This window comes from Chaetodon auriga, chromosome 10 (genome assembly GCF_051107435.1).
Source record: "Chaetodon auriga isolate fChaAug3 chromosome 10, fChaAug3.hap1, whole genome shotgun sequence".
In the NCBI taxonomy this organism is placed as follows: domain Eukaryota; kingdom Metazoa; phylum Chordata; class Actinopteri; order Chaetodontiformes; family Chaetodontidae; genus Chaetodon; species Chaetodon auriga.
Window position 1 is genome coordinate 26,842,571 of NC_135083.1, and position 20,225 is coordinate 26,862,795.

A 20,225-nucleotide genomic window follows, 5' to 3' on the forward strand; every position below is an offset into this window, starting at 1 on the left:
ACCTTTTCCTTGTTTCCTTGTGTTGTTCAGTACCTAATTTCATTTTAAGTGGGAGTGCAGAAAATAATCAAACTGTAAGTTAAATTGTATTAGCAGAAAGCAGTTGAACTCTGATTTAAACAATAAATATGCAATTTGAAGAGAATTAGATGAATGCAACTGAAATGTCAAGAAAATAGAGACAGATAAATGTGGTTGAAATCTCTGATGACAAGTAACCACTGAAAGCCATTGAACAGTCTATTGAAGGCAAGAGACATGAATGTAGTTGAAATGTCAGTTGATGTGCAAGTGGTAAAAGCATTTCAAACTTGAGTTGAAGTTGAACAACTGGAAACAAGTCTGTGGTAGTATTAAGTAAGCACACAAATAATGAAAATGAGAATCTGCCAATAGTCTTAACATTAATAGAAATGAAAATACAAAGAAAGTAAGAATGGTTCAAAGTGAAAACTGTTGTGAGGGTGTAAAAGTAAATTAAAGGGGGAAAAAAACAAAAGCAAAAGTGGTTATTAAAGTGAATCTCTAACAACTCTGAAATGGGCACCACTACACATGGCAACAAAAACATTGTGATTTAATCTTTAACAATGTATTGCATTTTACAGATTTATTTATGTTATTTATGTTTTAATATAATGTGAAATGTTACTATAGCTGTAAAATAAATTTAGTAGAGTAGTAAGTGGAGTAGTAATAGACAAGGGAGTACATTCACCTGAGTAAATGTACTTCGTTACTTTCCACCAATATAAAGAAACAAGTAAACGATAATAACTGCTCTGATTAGTTGATTGACCTACAACTCCTCTTAACCAACACTTCATTACTAATGGCTCTTTCATTTTGCACACCAGAACGGGTTGTAGTATCTTTCAGTAGGCGGTGCAGCGGGTACAACGGGATGCCGTTGTCCTGTGGGTTTTCCAGTGTTTTTCCGCCCCCATGCCTTTGGTTTCGCCCAAACTGCCCTGAGCAGCAGCTCCTCTGTGCTGCTGATGATGATGATGAGGATGAGGAGGGGGGATGATGCGCTGCCGCTCTGAATGAATCTACAGTCAGTGGTCTACTGCTAGAGAGCTTACAGTCAAATGCCTGGAATAACAATGATTATGGATATCTTATATTTTCTATGGACACTGCCAACAGTATGGGCTGTTGAAGGTAAGCCTTTGCTTAAGTCTTGTTTGAATGTGAATGGTTGAATGTACGGGAATGGCGCAGCGCGCAGACAGCGACAGCAACACAGAGCTCCGTCATTAATGAAAAAAAAGAAAGAAAGAAAGAAAGAAAGAAAGAAAGAAAATGTCTATACATGTTATGACCGCGTTTGAACGGTCGTTTCATTCGTTTAACAGAGGAGTCCTGTGGAAAATGTTTCGATGTCGAACTCACTGTGCAGTGAAGGACCGAGGCTGCCAACGTATTGGCAGGCTGGGCTGGATTAATCTGCTTCCCTGGCTTTTATCTTTATTTGACATCCTTAAAGGCCGCCGGGAATATGATGGGTAATCAGTGTTGTCAGTATTTCCATCTCCGCGCTGTTTCTACTCACTTTGCCCTGGTCATGATGAGTATGTACACTGTATACCTCTGCAACGTGTGCTTAGACACTGTATTGTATACTAACATTAATGCAATACATGTATGTAAATAATAGCAAATTCTAACGAACGGCACTTAAAGTCGGTATATCTATATCTGTTATTGAATTTGGTATAATTTTGGACTGGTGAACCTTCAGGATGTAAGTACAGTGAAGATACAGGCACAGAGCAAGTAGAGAATAGTAGTGAATTTATGGATTCAAATAGTACTCTACCTGTCTACCCATGTATAACCCAATTATTTTCCTTATTATTTTTGTATTCACATTATGGAAAATATATTACAAAGTTTGTTTTAACCCCTTCAACCTTACTGACCGGTTGTGGGTCAGATTTTATTCAGCCTGCCTTAATCTGGGGAAAGTCATATGATGAGATGCAATACTTTGAGTGTATTTCCATTTGATGGCATTGTGCAGCCATAAAAAATGTCTTGGGTTTGAAAATTTCACCAGTGGGAACATCATGTAACTTCAGTGAAGAGCTGGAACAAGACGATACAAACAGGCTATGTATGATACAATGATATTAATAGCCTTAAAGCTTACTAAGCAATTCTTAAAGAGAGAGAGAGAGCCAGAGCGATAAACTAGCCAGACAAAAACCATCTGCAAGTTGCAAGTGATAAATAAATGTAAACATAAACAGTAATGTGCAATATTGCAGTAGTGCAAATAATATGTAGACACTGAACTGTTGAAATTTGTGAGGTTGATAGAGATTAACTGTTTAAGTTACTATTGTGCAGTGTGATGGCTCGTGGCATTTCCTGAAGCAGTCCTTGTGACAGCAGAGCTCTATTGGAGAAAGAGCTCTGCTGTCTGTCCACAAGGTGGTGAAGAGGATGTTCAGGGTTATCCATGATGGATAACAGTCTGTCCAGTGTTCTCCTCTCCACCACCTCCTCAAAGGTGTCTAATTTGCACATGTTGAATGATCTGAGCCTCCTCAGGAAATAGAGTCTGCTCATCCCCTTCTTGTAAACAGCGTTGATGTTAGTTTTCCAGTTTGTTGTCAAGGTGCACTCCGAGGTATTTGTAATCCTCCACCACTCTGACATTCTTCCCCAGAATACACAGTGGTTGTGTGGTCGTCCTATTCTGTCTGAAATCAGTCACGATCTCCTTAGTCTTGGCCACGTTAAGCAACAGGTGATTTCTACCAGACCATTCCATAAAAATCGTCCACCACTGCTCTGTATTCCTCCTCTTGTCCATCCTTTATACACCCACCGTTGAGTCGTCTGAAAATTTCTGCAGGAGGCATAGTGAGGAGTTGTACCGGAAGTCTAAGGTGTACAAGGGGAAGAGAAAAGGAGACAAAACAGTCCCCTGTGGTGCTCCTGTACTACTTTACACGGTCTCAGACAGAACATTACCCAGTCGGACAAACTGTGGTCTGTCTGTCAGGTAGTCAGTAATCCAGGAGATTGTGGGCACGTCGACTCCCATCACACGCAGCTTCTCACCCAGGAGCAGCGGCTGAATGGTATTAAATGCACTGGAGAAATCAAAGAAAGGGATCCTCACAGTGCTGCCGCTACAATACAGGTAGGAGTAAGCACGCTGCAGCAGGTGTACAATGTTGTCGTCCACACCCAGATGAGGTTGGACCAGCCTCTTCAGCACCTTCATCATGAGTGATCTAAGGACAATGGGTCAGTAGTCGTTAAGGCCAGATGGAGACTTCCATCCAAACATGCAAAATGGATGTTTTTCTGGTGAGGATGGGCTGAATTTTGCCTTTAGTTCTAAAAGCCAACCACTTTTCCTACACTGGGATACTCTTCTGCCACTGGTTTGCTGTAAGTTAGTATGGAGTAACTGGTGAAATAAACATTTGTTTAAGGATATTCACCATGTTAGCATAATATTAAGTGGAATATTGTAAAGGAATTCAAACTTAATTTTGACACAGGGCCCCTCTGTGTCTGTAGATTGGATAAATACACACAGAAAAATAAAGATTCCAACTGGATCCGAAAATAGTTCTTCAGAGTGATTCCATAGAAGAACCATATTTGGTTCCAGAAAGAACCTTTTACACTAAGGTTCTTTGAAGAACCATTTCTTTTAATGATTCGATAAAGAACCATTAAAGGTGCCTCAAAGAACCATCACAGAATGGTTCTTTGAGGAACCGTTTCTGGTTCCTCAAAAAAACATTTTCAAAAAGGTTCTCTGAAGAACCTTTTTGAAAATGGTTCTTGGTGGATCCAGTTGGTTCAATGAAGAACCATTTTATGATGGTTCTTCAGCCAAGGGCTTCAGCCTTGGGTAATAATTGTTTCATTACACTTTTACTATTAAATAACTATTAAACTATTAAATATATCAAATTTGAGGTGTCAAATATGAACATGAGAGAACATGAATTATTACTAATTTTATTTATTTTCTTACAAACATTTTAAAACAGTTTCAAAACATAAAATATACATAAAATCAAATTTTAACCCATTAAGACGAGTGTCTGTGTCATTTTAGATTTGAGTTAAAAAGCATTATCCAGTGCATTCGCTACTCTCTGTACAGCTATTGGCACTTTGGATGTTGGAGTGTCCATCTTTAGGATAAAGGCCTCAATGAATGAAAATGTCTTCTTTACCTGGCTGGGATATGCTACATTGTAGACATGGTAAAGGGCCAATGTAACACCTAAGGCCAAAGAAAAGTCCACCTCTCCATTGTCCACAATCATGTCCTGGCCGTCCATTTTTTTTTTTTTTTTTTTTTTTTATATTTTATTTATGGATTTTCAGTGTATAAAACAGGTACACTGTGGTTCAGTTAGAAAAGCATGACACTGAACAAATGTTCATGAGCGAACTCACAATATGGATGCACAGACAGAAAAAAAAAAAGGGAAGAAAAGAGAAAGAAAAAAAAAAAAAAAAGGAACCTGCTCAAAAGTAATGCATACATTGACATAAAAATCGTACCCAGCATTATGTTAAAATCAAAAACGTTGAGTTCCGTTGACAGAGAAAGATGTGAGTGAAACATAATTATTACTGTTAGGTCTGTCTTGACAAATATAGTAAGAATGGTTGCCACATCTTATCAAAGGTTGTAGAGCTGAAAGAAACATTGTGTCGGATCCTTTCCATATGTAGCAAACTGGTGATTTCTGAAAGCCAGGATTTACAGGAAGGCGCCTCATCACTCTTCCACTGAGTTAAGATGTTCCTTTTTGCAATGACCATAGTTTTACGGTGCACATTGGTGAGCATAGAAAGGTGTCGAGAGCTACCTAAAATTGCAGTACGTGGGTCTGGAGAGATATTACACTTATATCCCTCAGAAAAACATTTGAAGATATCAGACCAGAACTGGTTTAATTTGGGACAAAACCAAAAGAGATGGCCCAGGGTTCCCTCAGCTGATTTGCATTTTGGGCAGATTGGGGATATGGAGGGGTAGAAAGAGTGAAGTTTCACACAAGAGTAATGTAGCCTGTGGATAACTTTAAATTGAATGAGTTGGTGTCTTGAGTTTATTGAGCATCTGTGAATATCACCAATATAAGTTTCCCAGTCATTATCACTTATTGACAAAGCTAAGTCTTTTTCCCAAGCCTCTTTTAAGTGTTGGGATGAAGTTGGATTAAGTGAAGTAAAGAGATCAACAAATCGTGAAATAAGTCTCTTGGAGTCAGGAGAATGATTCATAAGAGTGTACAGTTCCATAGGAGCTGGCGACGACTGAAAGTGAGGAATGTTTTTACAGGTGAAATCTCTAACCTGCAAATAACGGAAGAAGTGTGTATCTGACAGTGTATATTTCCCCTTTAGCTGAGCAAAGGTAGCAAAAGTCTTATTGAGATAAAGGTCCCCAATGGTAACGATACCCTTATTCACCCAGAGCAGAAAAGAAAATTATCAGACAGTGAGGGAGGGAAAGTGTGGTTTCGATAAAGAGGGGTATAAGTGGAGATCTCTGGCAGGTTAAACGATTTCCTTATTTGATACGAAATTTTCAAAGGACTTGTAACTATGAAGTTATTTCCAGCAATGGATTTTCGCTTCTGAGCTGAGGAGAAGAGGAGGGCCGGCATAGAGCTGACAGGAAGACTCTGTTCAATTGCAAGCCATGATGGGGTGGAGGCAGTAACATTACTCTGATGTGCATTTTGCCAGTACATTAATGCTCTGCAATTCGCAGCCCAATAGTAGTGGCAGAAATTTGGTAGACTAAGGCCACCAACTGATTTGGGTTTGGTTAAATGTTTTTTAGAAATACAATGTGTTTTAAAACCCCACACGAAAGGTAAAATGAATGAATCTAGTAGTTTAAAAAAGGATTTGGGCAAGAAAACAGGTAGATTCTGGAAGAGGTATAGGAATCTGGGAATTGTTACCATTTTGATTGCATTGATGGGACCTATAAGAGATAACGGTAATAGTCTCCAGGATTCAATATTGGATTTTAACTTATCAATCATATCCAGGAAATTCAGTTTATAAATTAACTTGGGGTCTTTAGGGATTGTAACTCCTAAGTACTTGATTTTATCGGTGACAACTTTAAATGGCAAGTTTTTAAGAAAATTTGGATCCAGACCACCTGTGAGGGGCATGAATTCACTTTTATCCCAATTTACAGCGTAGCCAGAAATTTTTACCAAATTTGTCAATAAGACCTAATAAAGGGGGAAGGGAGTCTTCTGGGCGAGACAAAAACAAAACCACATCATCCGCGTACAGCGAAATGCAGTGGTCAACTCCCCCCAAGATTAATGGGGCAATAGAAGGGTGGTTCCTGATACTGATAGCGAGGGGTTCCATTGCAAGAGCAAATAATAATGGGCTGAGGGGGCAGCCCTGTCGGCAGGATCGTTGTAATGTGAAGGCAGGAGATCTGTTGTTGTTAGTGATGACTGAGGCAGTAGGACGCGCGTAAAGCATTTTGACCCAGGATGCAAAATTCTCCCCCAAACCGAACTCCCTTATTACAGCCAAAAGCCTTTTGAGCGTCAAGGGCGAGAACAGCAGTTTAAGAATCTTTACTAAATCTAGTGTACATGATATTTAGCAGACGCCTGACATTAAAAAAGGAAAATCTTCCTGGAATAAATCCAGTTTGATCTTCATGGATTATATCTGCGATACATTTATTTAGTCTGTTTGCGAAGATTTTAGTTAATACCTTAAGATCACAGCCAAGCAAGGCAATAGGCCGGTATGAGGAGGGGTCTGCAGGGCTCGAGACTGCGACCAAAATGGTCGCATATGCGACCTTTTTTTCAGAGTTTGCGAGTAAGAATTTCATCTGGTCGCGTTCGTGCGAGCGCATCAGTTTTATTGCTCCGTGTTAGACATTGTGGTTGAAAGTCGTCCTTTTTTTTCACTGGCTTAGTCAGCCGCCTCCACCTGCACTCTCTCCTGTTGAGACAGCACCGTCGCGTGCACATAAGCCGTCGCGTACACGCGCAGCGCACAGAACTTCAAGACACCAAGACTAGCGTTTCGCTATTCTCAAAAATGAAGCGGTCTATTGCTGATTTTTTCCAAAAACTAAATAAGGAGAGAGAGGAGGAGACTGGTGGTTAGGTAGAGCCAGCAAAAGGTGCCGAATCAGACGACCTGTCGGGACTAATGCATCACCCGAAACACTGAGCCCCTCCCGACTTTTTTTCAGCGGATGGATGAGAGTAATCACTCAACAGAAGAGAACGAAATGGTCATTAAGTTTAACACTGCCTATAACATAGCGAAAGAGGAACTCCCGTTCACACAATTCAAATCCCAGATCGCACTGATGAAAAAAACGGGCTGAATGTGAACCCAACCTATGCCAATGACAAGGCATGTGCCCAGTTCATAGGAAAATCATGTGCTGGTGCGACCAACTGAGAAAGTTGGTCGCACCAGTGCTACCAGTGGAAAAGTTAGTGTAGAGCCCTGGTCTGTCTGGTCCTTACCTTTTTTCAATATGAGGGAGATGTTGGCCGAGTAAAGCGTTTCAGGGAGCAGACCAGTTGATATAGAGTGATTAAACATTCTTAGCATGAAAGGAGCTATAATGTCTAAATATGCTTTGTAGAACTCGATGCCAAATCCGTCTGGGCCGGTCGCTTTTCCATTAGGGAAAGAGCGAATTGCCTGTTTAACTTCCTCTAATGTTATGTCTGCATTTAAACCTGCTTGTGCAGAGGGACTCAGTTTAGGCAGGTGGAGAGTGCGAAGGAATTCAGAAATATGTGTTACAGCAGTAGTAGATTTTGAGGTATAAAGATCTTCATAAAATTCACGGAAGCATTCATTAATTTTCTTAGGATCTGTAATAGTGGTTCCCGTTTTGGTCTTTATTTTGTGAATCATTCTGCTAGCCTGGATGTTCTTAAGCTGGCGGGCTAGTAGTTTATCTGGCTTGTCAGCTAGTTCGAAATGCTTTTGTTTTACTTTTAGTAACATTACACTGACTCGGTCAGAAAGGACAGCATTATATTTAGACTTTAATTTGATTATTTCATTAAGCTTGGCTGGTGAGGCGGTCGCCCTATAGTCTCTTTCTAGGGATTTAAGTTGAGTTAAGATATCTGCTAGTGTTTTCTCCCTGTCTTTTTTTATTTTAGCCTCATGAGCTATAATATGTCCTCGCATAACAGCTTTAAAGGCCTCCCATAAAGTGGAGTCATTTACCTCAGAAGTATCGTTTTGATAAAAATATTCTGTTATTTTGCTGGCTGTTTGCTGGCGAAATTGTATGTTGTTAAGCAGTAAAGGATTGAACCGCCAGCTAAACGCAGCTTTAGTCTTACCAACATTTATTTTTAGTTCAACAGGGCTGTGATCAGAAATTACGATATCATGATATTTGGAGGAGATTACATCCGAGATCAAAATGGCATCAGTCAAAAAGTAGTCAATCCTTGTATATGATTTATGTACGTTTGAGAAAAAGGAAAAGTCTTTATCAGTTGGGTGTTGCAGCCTCCAAATGTCAACAAGATTCATTGACTTAATTATATTATTCAGTGCAATACTGGCATTAGAGAGACTGGAGGGCCGGGTGGAGAGTCTGTCAAGAAAACAGTCCAGTACTGTATTAAAATCTCCAGCTGCAATTAAGTGAGCGGATGATAAATCTGGAATAAGATTGAAGACTTTCCTAAAAAAAACAGGATCGTCAAAATTGGGTGCATAAATATTCAAAAAGGTTACATGCCGTGATAGAATGCGGCCTGTCACTAATAGATAGCGACCGTTAGGATCAGAGATAGTTGAAATATGTTCAAATGGGACATTCTGTCTGATTAATATAGCTACACCTCTAGCCTTAGAGGAAAAAGTTGACTGGTATATCTGAGATATCCAAGCACATTTTAATCTCCATTGCTCATTATGTTTCCTGCATAAAGATTATATCTCCTGATAGTGACTTTAAATGGGAGAAGACCTTACCTCTTTTTAAAATACTCCTTAAACCCCTGACATTCCAACTAAGTAGTGTTAAACTGTCACTGTGTGGAGGGGTAAGAGAGCTATCAGCAACCATAAAAGGATAATAAATGTATGACAACGTAACATATCAGAAGCATGTAATAACCTGATAAATATCAGTTATATTTAGATATTGTTTTCCTGTCATTTAAATGTGTGGATATTTTCAAGTATTGATGAGATGCCTGATTATTATTCAGTTGTCATGGTTACATTCAAATTCACATGATAAATAAGAGGTTAAATATATATTTAATTTACAGTTAAAATATGTGCCTTTAAAAATGTATTTCATTGCTGGTTCGATACTTTAAAAATGTTAAAAGTTGTGTTTGTAGTAATGATCTATAAAGTTTTCATTTCCGGTTCACCTGGGTGTGAGAGGAAGTAGGAGAAAAAGTGCGCAGAAAGAAAAAAGCGATGAGAAGAAGCAGGAGGACAATGGCGTAGCGCATGGAGAGAGACAAGAGAGTGAGGAGACAGACTACCCCGTGTTTATACTTTTTTTATTTTTGTTCAGTTAGACTGTTAACGGTTCGCCAGCCGACACGCTCTTAAATTACAGAGTTACGGACTGTGAATTGCCGACCGAGTGTGTCTGTTGTCTGCTGCAAATTGAGCTAGCTGAGTTAGCTTAGCCGCCGCCGCCATCATGGGAGAGACGCTGTCGCATTCCTTTCCCCGCACGGACGTCGGCTGCCTGAGCTGAGGAGCTTCAGCGGATGTCGTGGCTGTGTGTGCTGAGGGCCGAGGACCGACTTTTCCCTCTGGTTGGAGAGGTTGTGGATACTGCTGCTCATTGCTGCTGTTGCTGCTGCAGACGAGAGACCAGAGGAGGATTTCCCTGCGGTAGGAGCCGTTTCCATTTCCCCACACGGAGGTACTGTTGTCTGCTTGAGCTCCAACTTTCAATGCGCGCCAACGATCCAAGAGCAAGCTTGCTAAATCAGATTTAAACAAAGAGTGCACTCAGAAACTAAGACAAATTATTAAAGAAACCCCGGGTGTTTTATTTTATTTTTTATTTTTCATATTAAAGGGTTGGCAATTGTATTTAAATATTGTCAATACATTCTCTAAACTGAGATTCAGTGTTGTGTGTTTTTGCCTCGTGTTTATGGTGTTTTATGTATTTCTGTTTACATTACTATAAGGTTTCAAAGATAGTGAGAGTCATAATTTACCCTAGACAGTTAATTTACAATGAGATGTCTCTTTCACCATATGAGTATAAATTTGAGTTTGAGGAGCTTTAATTCTTTATTTAGTGTTAAGTGAAGGGTTTCACATTTCATGAGCCGATGGTGAAAAGGGTTACAAGCATAAGGCATGGTACATTTTAAGAAGAGCAGGTGAAAAAGAAAAGGCAAGAAAACATACAGACTAAATCCCTCCCCCTGTCCATCTCCCCAAACGAGGTGGAACGAGAAAACCATAAACACTGAGAGACAGCTAGACACTGCAAGAAACTGTCTAACTAGAATTATACTCCTGACTAAAGCAGAGAACATAACTCGCGGATCAATCGACCAGCAGCTCCATCCACACTAGTGTAAAAAAAACCAAACAAAACACTTATGTTCTTAGCGGTTAAATAACCCACAACTCTTGATGAAACTGAGAGACAAAAACGGGTACCGCTAATTTGTCTTACATAGGCATCTGAGAGCGGCAGCAGGATGATTAGAAGAAGGGACAATCCCCTTTATTCGTCACACAGATACATGCATCATGCCCACACACACGCCATGCACTGGTGAAATTTATCTTCCGCCTTTAACCCATCCTGGTCGTCCTTCCTCCGCGGCAGACCAGGAGCGGTGGGCTTCCATCCAACCGGCGCCCGGGGATCCAGTTCCTTGTGTCACCATTGGTCAGGTGGTGATCTTCTTGCATGTTTTTAGTGGGGGTATATTTTTTATGGAGGATACCCCAGGTGAACACGGGGAGAACATGCAAACTCCACACAGAAAGGCCTTTTTCCTCAAGCAGCAGGCACCGAAGGCATGGTGGAGGACACACCCCCGGTGCCCGCAGCGAGAATCGAACCCGGGACCTTCTTGCTGTGAGGCGACAGTGTTGCCACCGTGCCACATTCCCGACCGGGGGTAGGGCTCACTCCGGAGCAGCGGAGGGTGTAATGAATTTGTCTATGAAAGTTTCGGCATCCGTGGCATCCTGGAATATTTTCTGCTCCGTGCCGTAGTTGAAGATCAATCTGGCAGGGAAGAGGAGACCGTGTTTTACCCCGGCGTCCCTCCATTTCTTTTTTGCTCCATCGAAGGCGCGGCGCTGTTTGGTGACTTCAGGTGAGATGTCCGGGAATACGCTGATCCGGGAGCCATTGAAGGTTTTTTTCCTTCTCTGGAGGGTGATGAATTTTGGCGATCATGGTACGTGGGCGTCCGGTTGAAGAGGATGGACCGATACGGTGCGCCCGGTAAACTTTGAGTCCGCTCGAGAAGTTATTGGCCCCGAGGAGCTGCGGCACGAGCTCAGCAACAAATTGAGTTGGGTTGCCTTTCTCAACCTTTTCTGGTAGGCCGGTGATTTTAATATTGCAGCGTCTAGATCGGTTCTCGAGATCTATTAGCTTACGTTTAGCGGACTTAATGATTTCCATTAGCTCCGTGCACCGCTTCTCAAGGGTTGTGATGCGGGATTCGTGGTCGACCGCAAAACCCTCCAAGTCGGAGATGCGTGTTGTGTGGTCCGTCAGGGAAGTATGGACTTGGTGAAGCTTGGAGTCCAGTGTGTTAAATCTGGTATTCATGTCTTCGTCCAGTTTCCCAATGGCAGCCAAGACGCTAGCCAGCGTAGGCTGTGAAGTTGAAGTTTCATTGGTGTTAGCAGCGATGTCTGGGCTGCTAGCCAGGCTTAGCTCGGTGCTAACGGCACTGACCTCATCCATGCCAGGAACTGTTTTGCCGCTTTTCTTCGGGTTTGCGTTTGGATGCGTAGATTTCTCCTTAGCTTTGCTTCTGCTGGATCCACTCATAGTTCTGTAAGTGCTTATTTTTAGTGAATATTTAGCGGTTGTGTGGAGGAGCCACTCGAAGACACGTCTACTCCATACAGTGTACACTAGCGCCCCCTGGCCGTCCATTTTGACGTTGACTTCGGTTCTGTGATTCAGGGGTTTTTCGTCACTGCTACTGATTCTAATAGTGGGTGTTGGGTTCAGTGGCTCCTGAAAGAATACATTTCAGACTTAAAATACTGCCCTTTTCTGTTACTACCTTTATTGTTGTAAGGCACCACAATAAAGAAACAATGTCCAACGAAATTCTCTGCACATCCTATTACATGTAATTGAAACACACCACAGATTATAGAACTTATTTCATGCATACAAACATCACACATGTAAAATAATGTATAAATACTGTAGGTCAGGTCTTCAACAGGGGGTCCAGGACCCCTTGGGGGTCCTCAGAGGTACTACAGCCAGGCCATCAAATGTGTGGGAAGGAACCTTTTTTTTATTTTCCTGAAACGCTTGAATCCTAGAATCCCTACAAGCTCATGATAATGCTGTCAAACAAGTCTATGAAATCTCTGAAAAAGTTTATTCTGCAACACAATTTTATACAATATGTAGTGGGAGGTCCCTGCTTCATCTGAAAAATGTTATTCATATTATTCTTTTTTATTGCACCCCTGCACCCTGCAAATCAACTCAAAACTAACCTTATTAATCACAAACAGCTGCGATGCATTCTCCTTGAAGACTGACGGTAGGAGAAGGATGGCTGCATTCACCATCAGGCCTGCAAATGACACAAATGACAGTGAATGCTATGGTTTTACCAATTACATAAAGCTGCAATCTTTTGTTTAAAAAACACTGGGCTCTCAGTGTTTTGTGTTGTAACTAGATTCAAGAAATGTAAAATAGAATTTAGAGTTGCTTGTGGCTAGATTCTACCATTGATATGAAACCATACATAATCTAAAAACACAATACATATATGTCCATTGGATTACAATTACACGTATTAAATGAATGAATGAAAATTCAAAATAAGAAATTGAAATTAGAATTAATCGCACAAACACAACTGAAGCAGTGAGTAATGGATTTAACCTCTGCATTTAACCCGTCCTTTTTACACACAAGTGTTAGTGAACACACACCAGGCACAGGAGCAGTGGGCAGCACACATTACTGCGCCCAGGGAGCAGTGGGAGTCAGGTGCCTTCCTCCTATCGACCTATCAGTCCTGGGATTCGAACTGGTGACCCTCTGGTTACGAGCCCGCTTCTCTAACCACGGGCTGCCGTATGAATTACAATGCTATACATACTGCATTCTATGCTACTCTTTCAAAATGTTAGTCCTGCGGCAGTTACTTTAATATCTCAAATGCAATGATTTTTTTTTTCATAAATCAAAGCCAACTGTAATTCCATTGGATAAACACAATGAAATACATTGATTTTAGACAACTTCATGGCAACATTCCACATCAGACTCAAAATTAGTATTGGAGGGGTGTGTGTGTGTGTGTGTGCGCGCACGCGCAGTTGTTTCACAGGAATAAGCCCAATTACTTTGCCTTCACACTGCCTTCATGTACTGTATCAGAACATCACATGGTTCCTTTATTCTGTAAGGAAATACAGAGCTCAACTCAGTACATTTAAAATGCTGACGTGCTCACTGACTGCCTGCCATGAAAGGGTGGCCATTTTACATGGACTGACACTGTTTGGCGCCATGTTTAAATACAGTAACCTGCCATAGGCATTTACATAACACAGACCACATTTCTCATAAGGCCTTCAATAGCTTAACAGAAATTAACTTTTACACTAGTTTACATTCAAGTAATCTTCAACTATATGCCTTCTTAGCTTTTAGCTAACTGTCTTCATGTAAGGGATAATGCCCGACGAGGTGTCCATTATCAGAAATGAATGGACGATGCGGAGGCATGAACCGTTGCTTCCGCGAAGTCCATTCATTTCTGATAATGGACACCTCGAAGGGCATTATCCCGCTTATACCATGGTCACTTACGAAAGAAATAAATATTAAATCAATTATTAATACATTAATGTTGTTTTTTACCATTAAAATCGTACGTTTTTCACAAGAAGCGGCTGAGTGGACTGTTTAATATCTCTCGTTGTGACGCGTTTGCCAAGGTAACCGGCTCTGGCCACAGAACCTGCAGCTCGGTCGGCCGCAGCTGTTATATTAGGCCTAATCAGTGGAGGGAAGTGAGATGATTGCTTAACGTTATGTTACGTGATACAAAATATCATTTCAGAGGGCAAGTGCACCTCTTACCACTTGTGTGTGTCCAGAGCATGATGCGAAATTTTGTTTCAAACAATCAAAGTCCACAGATAGTTTCCTAAATCATTTTTATTGCAAGAAATATTATCCATCATTCACTCTGATCATTAAATGTGTATCAAGCAAGTAAGTCTATCCTAAATCGTTTTTAGAAATATTATCCACCATTCACTCTGTATCAAGCAAGTAATAAGTAAGGTAAGCAAGACAGAAAGACAGGCTACAAACTATTTAAAATTAAATGCAACATTGCCGTTGATTGCGAAATTTGATAGAGATACTGGCATGTACATAGTGGCATTTGAAGGACGGAGATTTAACGTGTGTGGACCCTGACCACTGCTGGTTTGGACATTGCGGGACGACAAAATGTTACTCCATTCTCGTCTCTCCTGGACTGACGGAGCCCAATAAGGCTGCACGCTGCTTTCACAGCGATGCCCCGTCACAGACATGATCTGGCGAGTCTCCAGCCCGGCGTCTGAGAGTCGACCCACAGCCGTGCTCCGGAGGCTGTGGTTCGTGTAAATCCACGACAGACCCAGCTTAAAGAAACAATAATAAACACACAGGCTATTAATGAGAAGAGGGGTTAGGGCTACATTATTATTAGAATTGTACATACCTCTTCACTGATTTTTTTTAACATGTCTCCCAGGTAGTGGACACCCATTGGCTCCCTCGAGTACCACACATCAGATGTCACGGTGATGGAGCGCTTCGGGTACAGATAAAAAGATTTTGCGTCTGGGGGACATTTAGAGATGTACTTCTTGAAACTTTTTACTAGGCACAGGGGATCCGCGGGCCTTGCGAACATAAAACCTCTTAGGTTTTGCTTGTGTGGGTCGTTTGGATATTTATGATTTTTAGTGTCAGGATTATGCGCCAGGCTGACGTATTCAACGCCATCCTCGTCTCTCTGGATGCTGAAAGATGTCATTGTAAGCTCACATTTCCCCTCCCTGCCACGCCGAGCCAAACACAGCTGGATGTCAAACCATACCTTTCTGATGAGGCCGAGGGCCGTATCGGGAGATAGCGCACATGAACGTCTGATTACCTCAAGGTCCGACTCAGGGATATGAGGATGGTGGAAGCTGGTGTCTTTCCCACTCTTTCTGTAACGCTTCAGTATCGCCTTAAAAACTGCATTACTGCTCTTCAACACACTGTTGCTGATGATGTTGACGTCTCTTAAGTGGCGATTAATGCCAGCTCTCAAACTCCTCAAACTGGCAACACTGTATTCTCCTCCTTCCTTAGTGGACTGGACAGATGCATAAAACATCTCAAAATTGAGAGTAGTGGTAGTGTAGCTCTCAAAGTTGATGTCCATGTTTTTCTGAGCCAGGAAGTCTCTTAATGTTTTAATTGCCCATTTCGTGGTTTTCTTTGTGTTTACCTCGGCCTTGTTATCCTCTAAATTGTTCAATTCCTCCGGTGTCACCTCCTTGTGTCGCATCTCCTTCTTCTTATATTCTCTTCTCTCTTTCTCTTCTGCTGCATCCCAGTCTTCAAAATGATGAAATTCACGAAATAGGTTAAAGGAAACTAGTGTTGTCACGATACCAACATTTTGGTATCGATACCGGTACCAAAATGTATTTCGATACTTTTCGATACTTTTCCGAATAAAAAGAAAACACAATAAACATCATTATTGACTTTATTTTATTGGAAAATCTAACTATGCATCAGTAAATAAAATAAAATACCACAAAGACATGCTTTTCTAATGCAATGCAATTTTTTATCCGCGTTTAGACGAGCGTTCTCAGCAGGAATTGTTTGTTTATACGAAGACGCAAAAGTGGGCGAATTCAATTGGATATGCATGCCAGGCCGCTAGGTGGTACTGTGATAGAGCGCCTACGACGTGTTGGGGCATCCAAAATTTGACACATGTAATTGTATACACGTCTCTGTTCGCCTATAGTATCCGTATACATTCTATACAATTGTTGAAATGACTCTTGTATGTTGACTACAGCTGCTAGCACAGTTTGAACATCGGTAGGATCCACGTAGTCAAACATATTGTTTGTTGTTTTACCGGCTTGGCGCGTTGAGTGTGACGTAAGGTGTAGTTGCTATGTGACGTGACGTGACGCGACGTGGTTTTGCGCTTCTTGCCGTTTAGACGGAGACGCAACCCGAGTCGTCTTCAAAACTCTGCACTCTGGAAGGCGTCTTCAGATTTTTGCGGTTTCAGACCTTGACGGCGCCGTGTAAACGAAAGGCACTTCCGATAAAATATTTTGTCGTTTTCATTCGCAATCGTCTTCGTATAAACGGGGTCTCAATCTCTCTCTGTCTTCAGACTCCTGCTCCGTTTGCAGCTTCACGCTGCTCACTCGGTCGCTCGCTCACTCGCCGGATCGCTCGCCTCGGCTCAAATTACAATGTGGTGACGTCACGCGGCGACGTAAAAAAAAAAAAAAAAAAAAAAAAAAAGGTACCGGTCCCATCCAAGCGCAGTATAGTATCGTTTTAAACTGAACAAGCCTAAAGGAAACTATAAAATCACTCATGTTGTCTACTGTTTTGCCGTTGTGATAAATAAACTGTGACATAATGTATGTTAACGTATGTTCTGAGTTTCTGTTGCCATGGTTACCAACTAGCGTTTGAGCCAGCGCAAAAATTTAGAACAATCAGGCTATTTGACCGGAACATTTTTATAGGTGTCCTACAACACTTTTCAACGGACACCCTGCAGCCAATCAGAATTGAGTATTCACCCAGACCATGGTATAAATAAATGTTAATCCAGACGACGAACAGGTGCTAATTTGCCATGTAGCTCAGAGAGGAGGAAGAAGTGGGAGGGGCTGACAGAAGGCGCAATTTTGTTTGTGTGTGTGTGTGTGTGTGTGAAAGAGAGACAGAGAGAGCGTGCGATAGAGAGAGAGAGAGTTAGTTCATAATGCATCGCATCTCGTTGTGAGCCTGTATCAGATCGTAGCTAGACATGTAATGACATGCCCAAAGTAGGATTATGTGAGGATCAACATGATGTGAGTCACACATGCGCAGTCGGTGCACAGGCAGGTCAGCCATCTTTGGAGCTATGTACGGCAACAAAACTAGGTCAAATCACATACATGCCGATCTTGAGAGAACGCGAAAAAAAATGTTTTCTGCTTTTTATTTAGGCAGAAATGGATTAGTCGCCATTACTTTAAAAAACACTGAGCTGTAAATGTTTTTCTTACCGCATTTAAAGTTTTGATGTATATTTTCCCAGATTTGAAATCATTCAATGTAATTTCGTGTTGAATTTGTTTTGACCCTATGAGTTGTGTCAAAACATTATGTGATGATCGACACGATGTCAATACATTAATACATTATGTGAGGATCCTGTTTGCCACTCTCTCTCGGTTCTCCTTTAAGCCAATTTTAATATAATTGTTTTATAAATCTTTCCACCTCCACACCACAAATATAATGAAGACAGTGCTAAATAGCCTAATATAGATTGTTAGATTGTTCCTACGGTGCTTTTATGTTGGATATAATGTACAGTTGCACAACATATACTGCCCCCCCCCCAAAAAAAACAGGGACAGTATAGAATAGTATTTCTATTAAGTCAACTCATTACCCATCATTAAATAATTCAAATAAGAATCAAGAACGTTTTAAAATTCCAAAGAACCATATGAGGAATCTGAAGAACCATTCACCAAATAAAATGGATCTTTAGTCGGTGATGGTTCTTCGAAGAACCATAGACCATTTTAAAGAACCATTTAAAAACCATGATTTTTCTGTGTGTATGCAAAAAACACAAGTCACACAGACAACCTGGGGCCTTCAGACTTGTGACAATCCATGCTCTTGTCCACTTTTCTTTTTAAACCAGACTTTTCTGACTGTGATGCTGTTACTCTAGGGAGAGAAGGCACATTGGACATGATCAGTGGCCTCTCAGTACACACTGCAGTTTTTAGATGTAACAGTAATGGTGATGGATGCTGCCTGCTCAGTGGATTGCATTCCACTGAGCAGGCACACATGACCGAACCTCTGCCGTGGGTCACACATTGGATTGAGTTTGAACAATATTAATACTATAATTAAATCTCTCGAACTGAATACAAGCACACCAAACTTAAATTCAGGAAGTCAAATTGAAAGGGGTTGTCCACCAATTTTACACACAGTCGGTTTACTCATCATGGCTGCTAAGCCTGTGAAAACTGTTGAAAATAGAGACTCTAAATTCGATGATGTGGTCTTATCATTAGATTTGAAAATTTTAATAGAAATCTTCTTTTACAAACTGCTCCAGTGGAAAAGTAAAGTTTTTACCAGGTGAGGAGATCTAAAGATAATTCTAAGTTGCATTGTGTGAAATGTAAGATGTAGTGTTTTTGGTGCTTGACCCAACACAAGGGACTAGAATTCAGGATATCTCTGTGTACGCTGCTGTTGAAATTTCTTTCTTTAATCTGTCCTAACCTTATGGAAGAGCTACTAGCTAATACTAAATTGCTGGAGTTCTCTTAAGTCTTTATGAGATATGGTCTTAAGGGCATCTTATGTGCAATAAAATGTCTATGTGCAATGTCCTGCTCATAAGACATTTTTAGATGTGCAGTATGTCTGTGATACCTAATATACATTAACCCTGATCTGCATTAGTCAACATGCATATGAGTCAAAGCTGAACAAGTACTGTAACATTATTTAAGAAATAAAACACTACCTTATTTTTAAACTTTCAATGGCACTTTGGAATTTTCCAGAAAAGAGAGCGTTATTCAAAGACAAAGCTGCATAAAAAAATACAATCCTTATATGACTGTATTCAAGAACTTTAAGGACTTTAATAGGGAGTCTCGACAGTTTTGTGATTAACGCTGTTCAAAGGTTCTCTCACAGGCTAGAAGCCAAATTGTTTAATGGCCATCATCAATGGACAACCTGTTTCACTGGTGATGAATTGCTACTTTCTCAATCTTTCACAGCCAGGGAGTGTCATTTTTTAGTGATGCTAACAGTATTGAAGAACTTAAATGTGCTCATATGCCTGAAACAGGTTCTTGTAACACCCTGTCATCCTCAAAATTGATCTCCATTCTCTGGCCTGGTCTCTGGACACACAGTCCAGGTAATTTAATCACTTCATTTGGAGGCAAAACAAAAGGATGGCGTGATGGACAAAACAAGATCCAAGTTATAATAAACAATAAAGACTGTATCCTTTGAATACATACAACCTGAAAGGTAAACAGCTGTCGTTATGTCAGTGGATTGAAGAGCATAATGAAGATAAGTCAGCAGACAGGATCCCTCCATCTACTGACGTAAACATCTAATCCATGGAAACAGTGAGACGGGTTCAACCTCCCTTGGCTCTGCTGCCATCTTCCCCTCACTGCTTTATGTAAGGGCTCATCTAACAGAGTGCCATACCTCCTTGCAGCCACTCAGCTGGAGTTGTATTGCACATAATTGCAATGTCTTGTACAAGGCTATGCTGTTGCTGTCATTCACATTCTGTCATCTTACCTCAAGACATTCACACAGAAACTGTAGTTGCATGATAATTGTTTCCGTCACAACAGGAAGACTTATGATTAGTTACAGTACATGGTGCTGAAAGGAAACAGTCATCTGCCTCCAAGAGGAATGTTAGAGGCCGAATAATTCATGCCTCTTTTCATTGAATTCCTATTGTTGGGCCTGATGTGAAGACGGTCTATTGTTTTTTGTTCAAGTTATTACTTTGGCACTGCAATAGTATATTAAATTGCTTTAATTTCAGCAACCCAACAGGCAGTCCTGAGCACTGTATACATTTTAACAAGCTATTGAACTGCAGTTGTCACTTATTGCACATGCCAGAGTTCATGTC

The 20,225-nt window shown here is 40.9% G+C and overlaps 1 protein-coding gene across 3 annotated transcripts in view; it reads left to right on the plus strand.

Moving 5' to 3' along the window:
• The first annotated feature begins 870 nt into the window (after nt 1–870).
• LOC143326744 (ephrin type-B receptor 2-like) overlaps nt 871–20,225 on the plus strand; it is a 162,158-nt gene continuing 142,803 nt past the window's right edge. For 2 of the 3 annotated variants that reach the window (XM_076740589.1, XM_076740591.1), the window contains exon 1: nt 979–1,164. In XM_076740589.1, coding sequence (XP_076596704.1) covers nt 1,092–1,164 — 73 coding nt within the window. In that variant the 5' untranslated portion in view covers nt 979–1,091. Of the gene's footprint in view, nt 1,165–20,225 lie in introns of all 3 variants that reach the window. The other variant, XM_076740590.1, reaches the window with a different exon arrangement.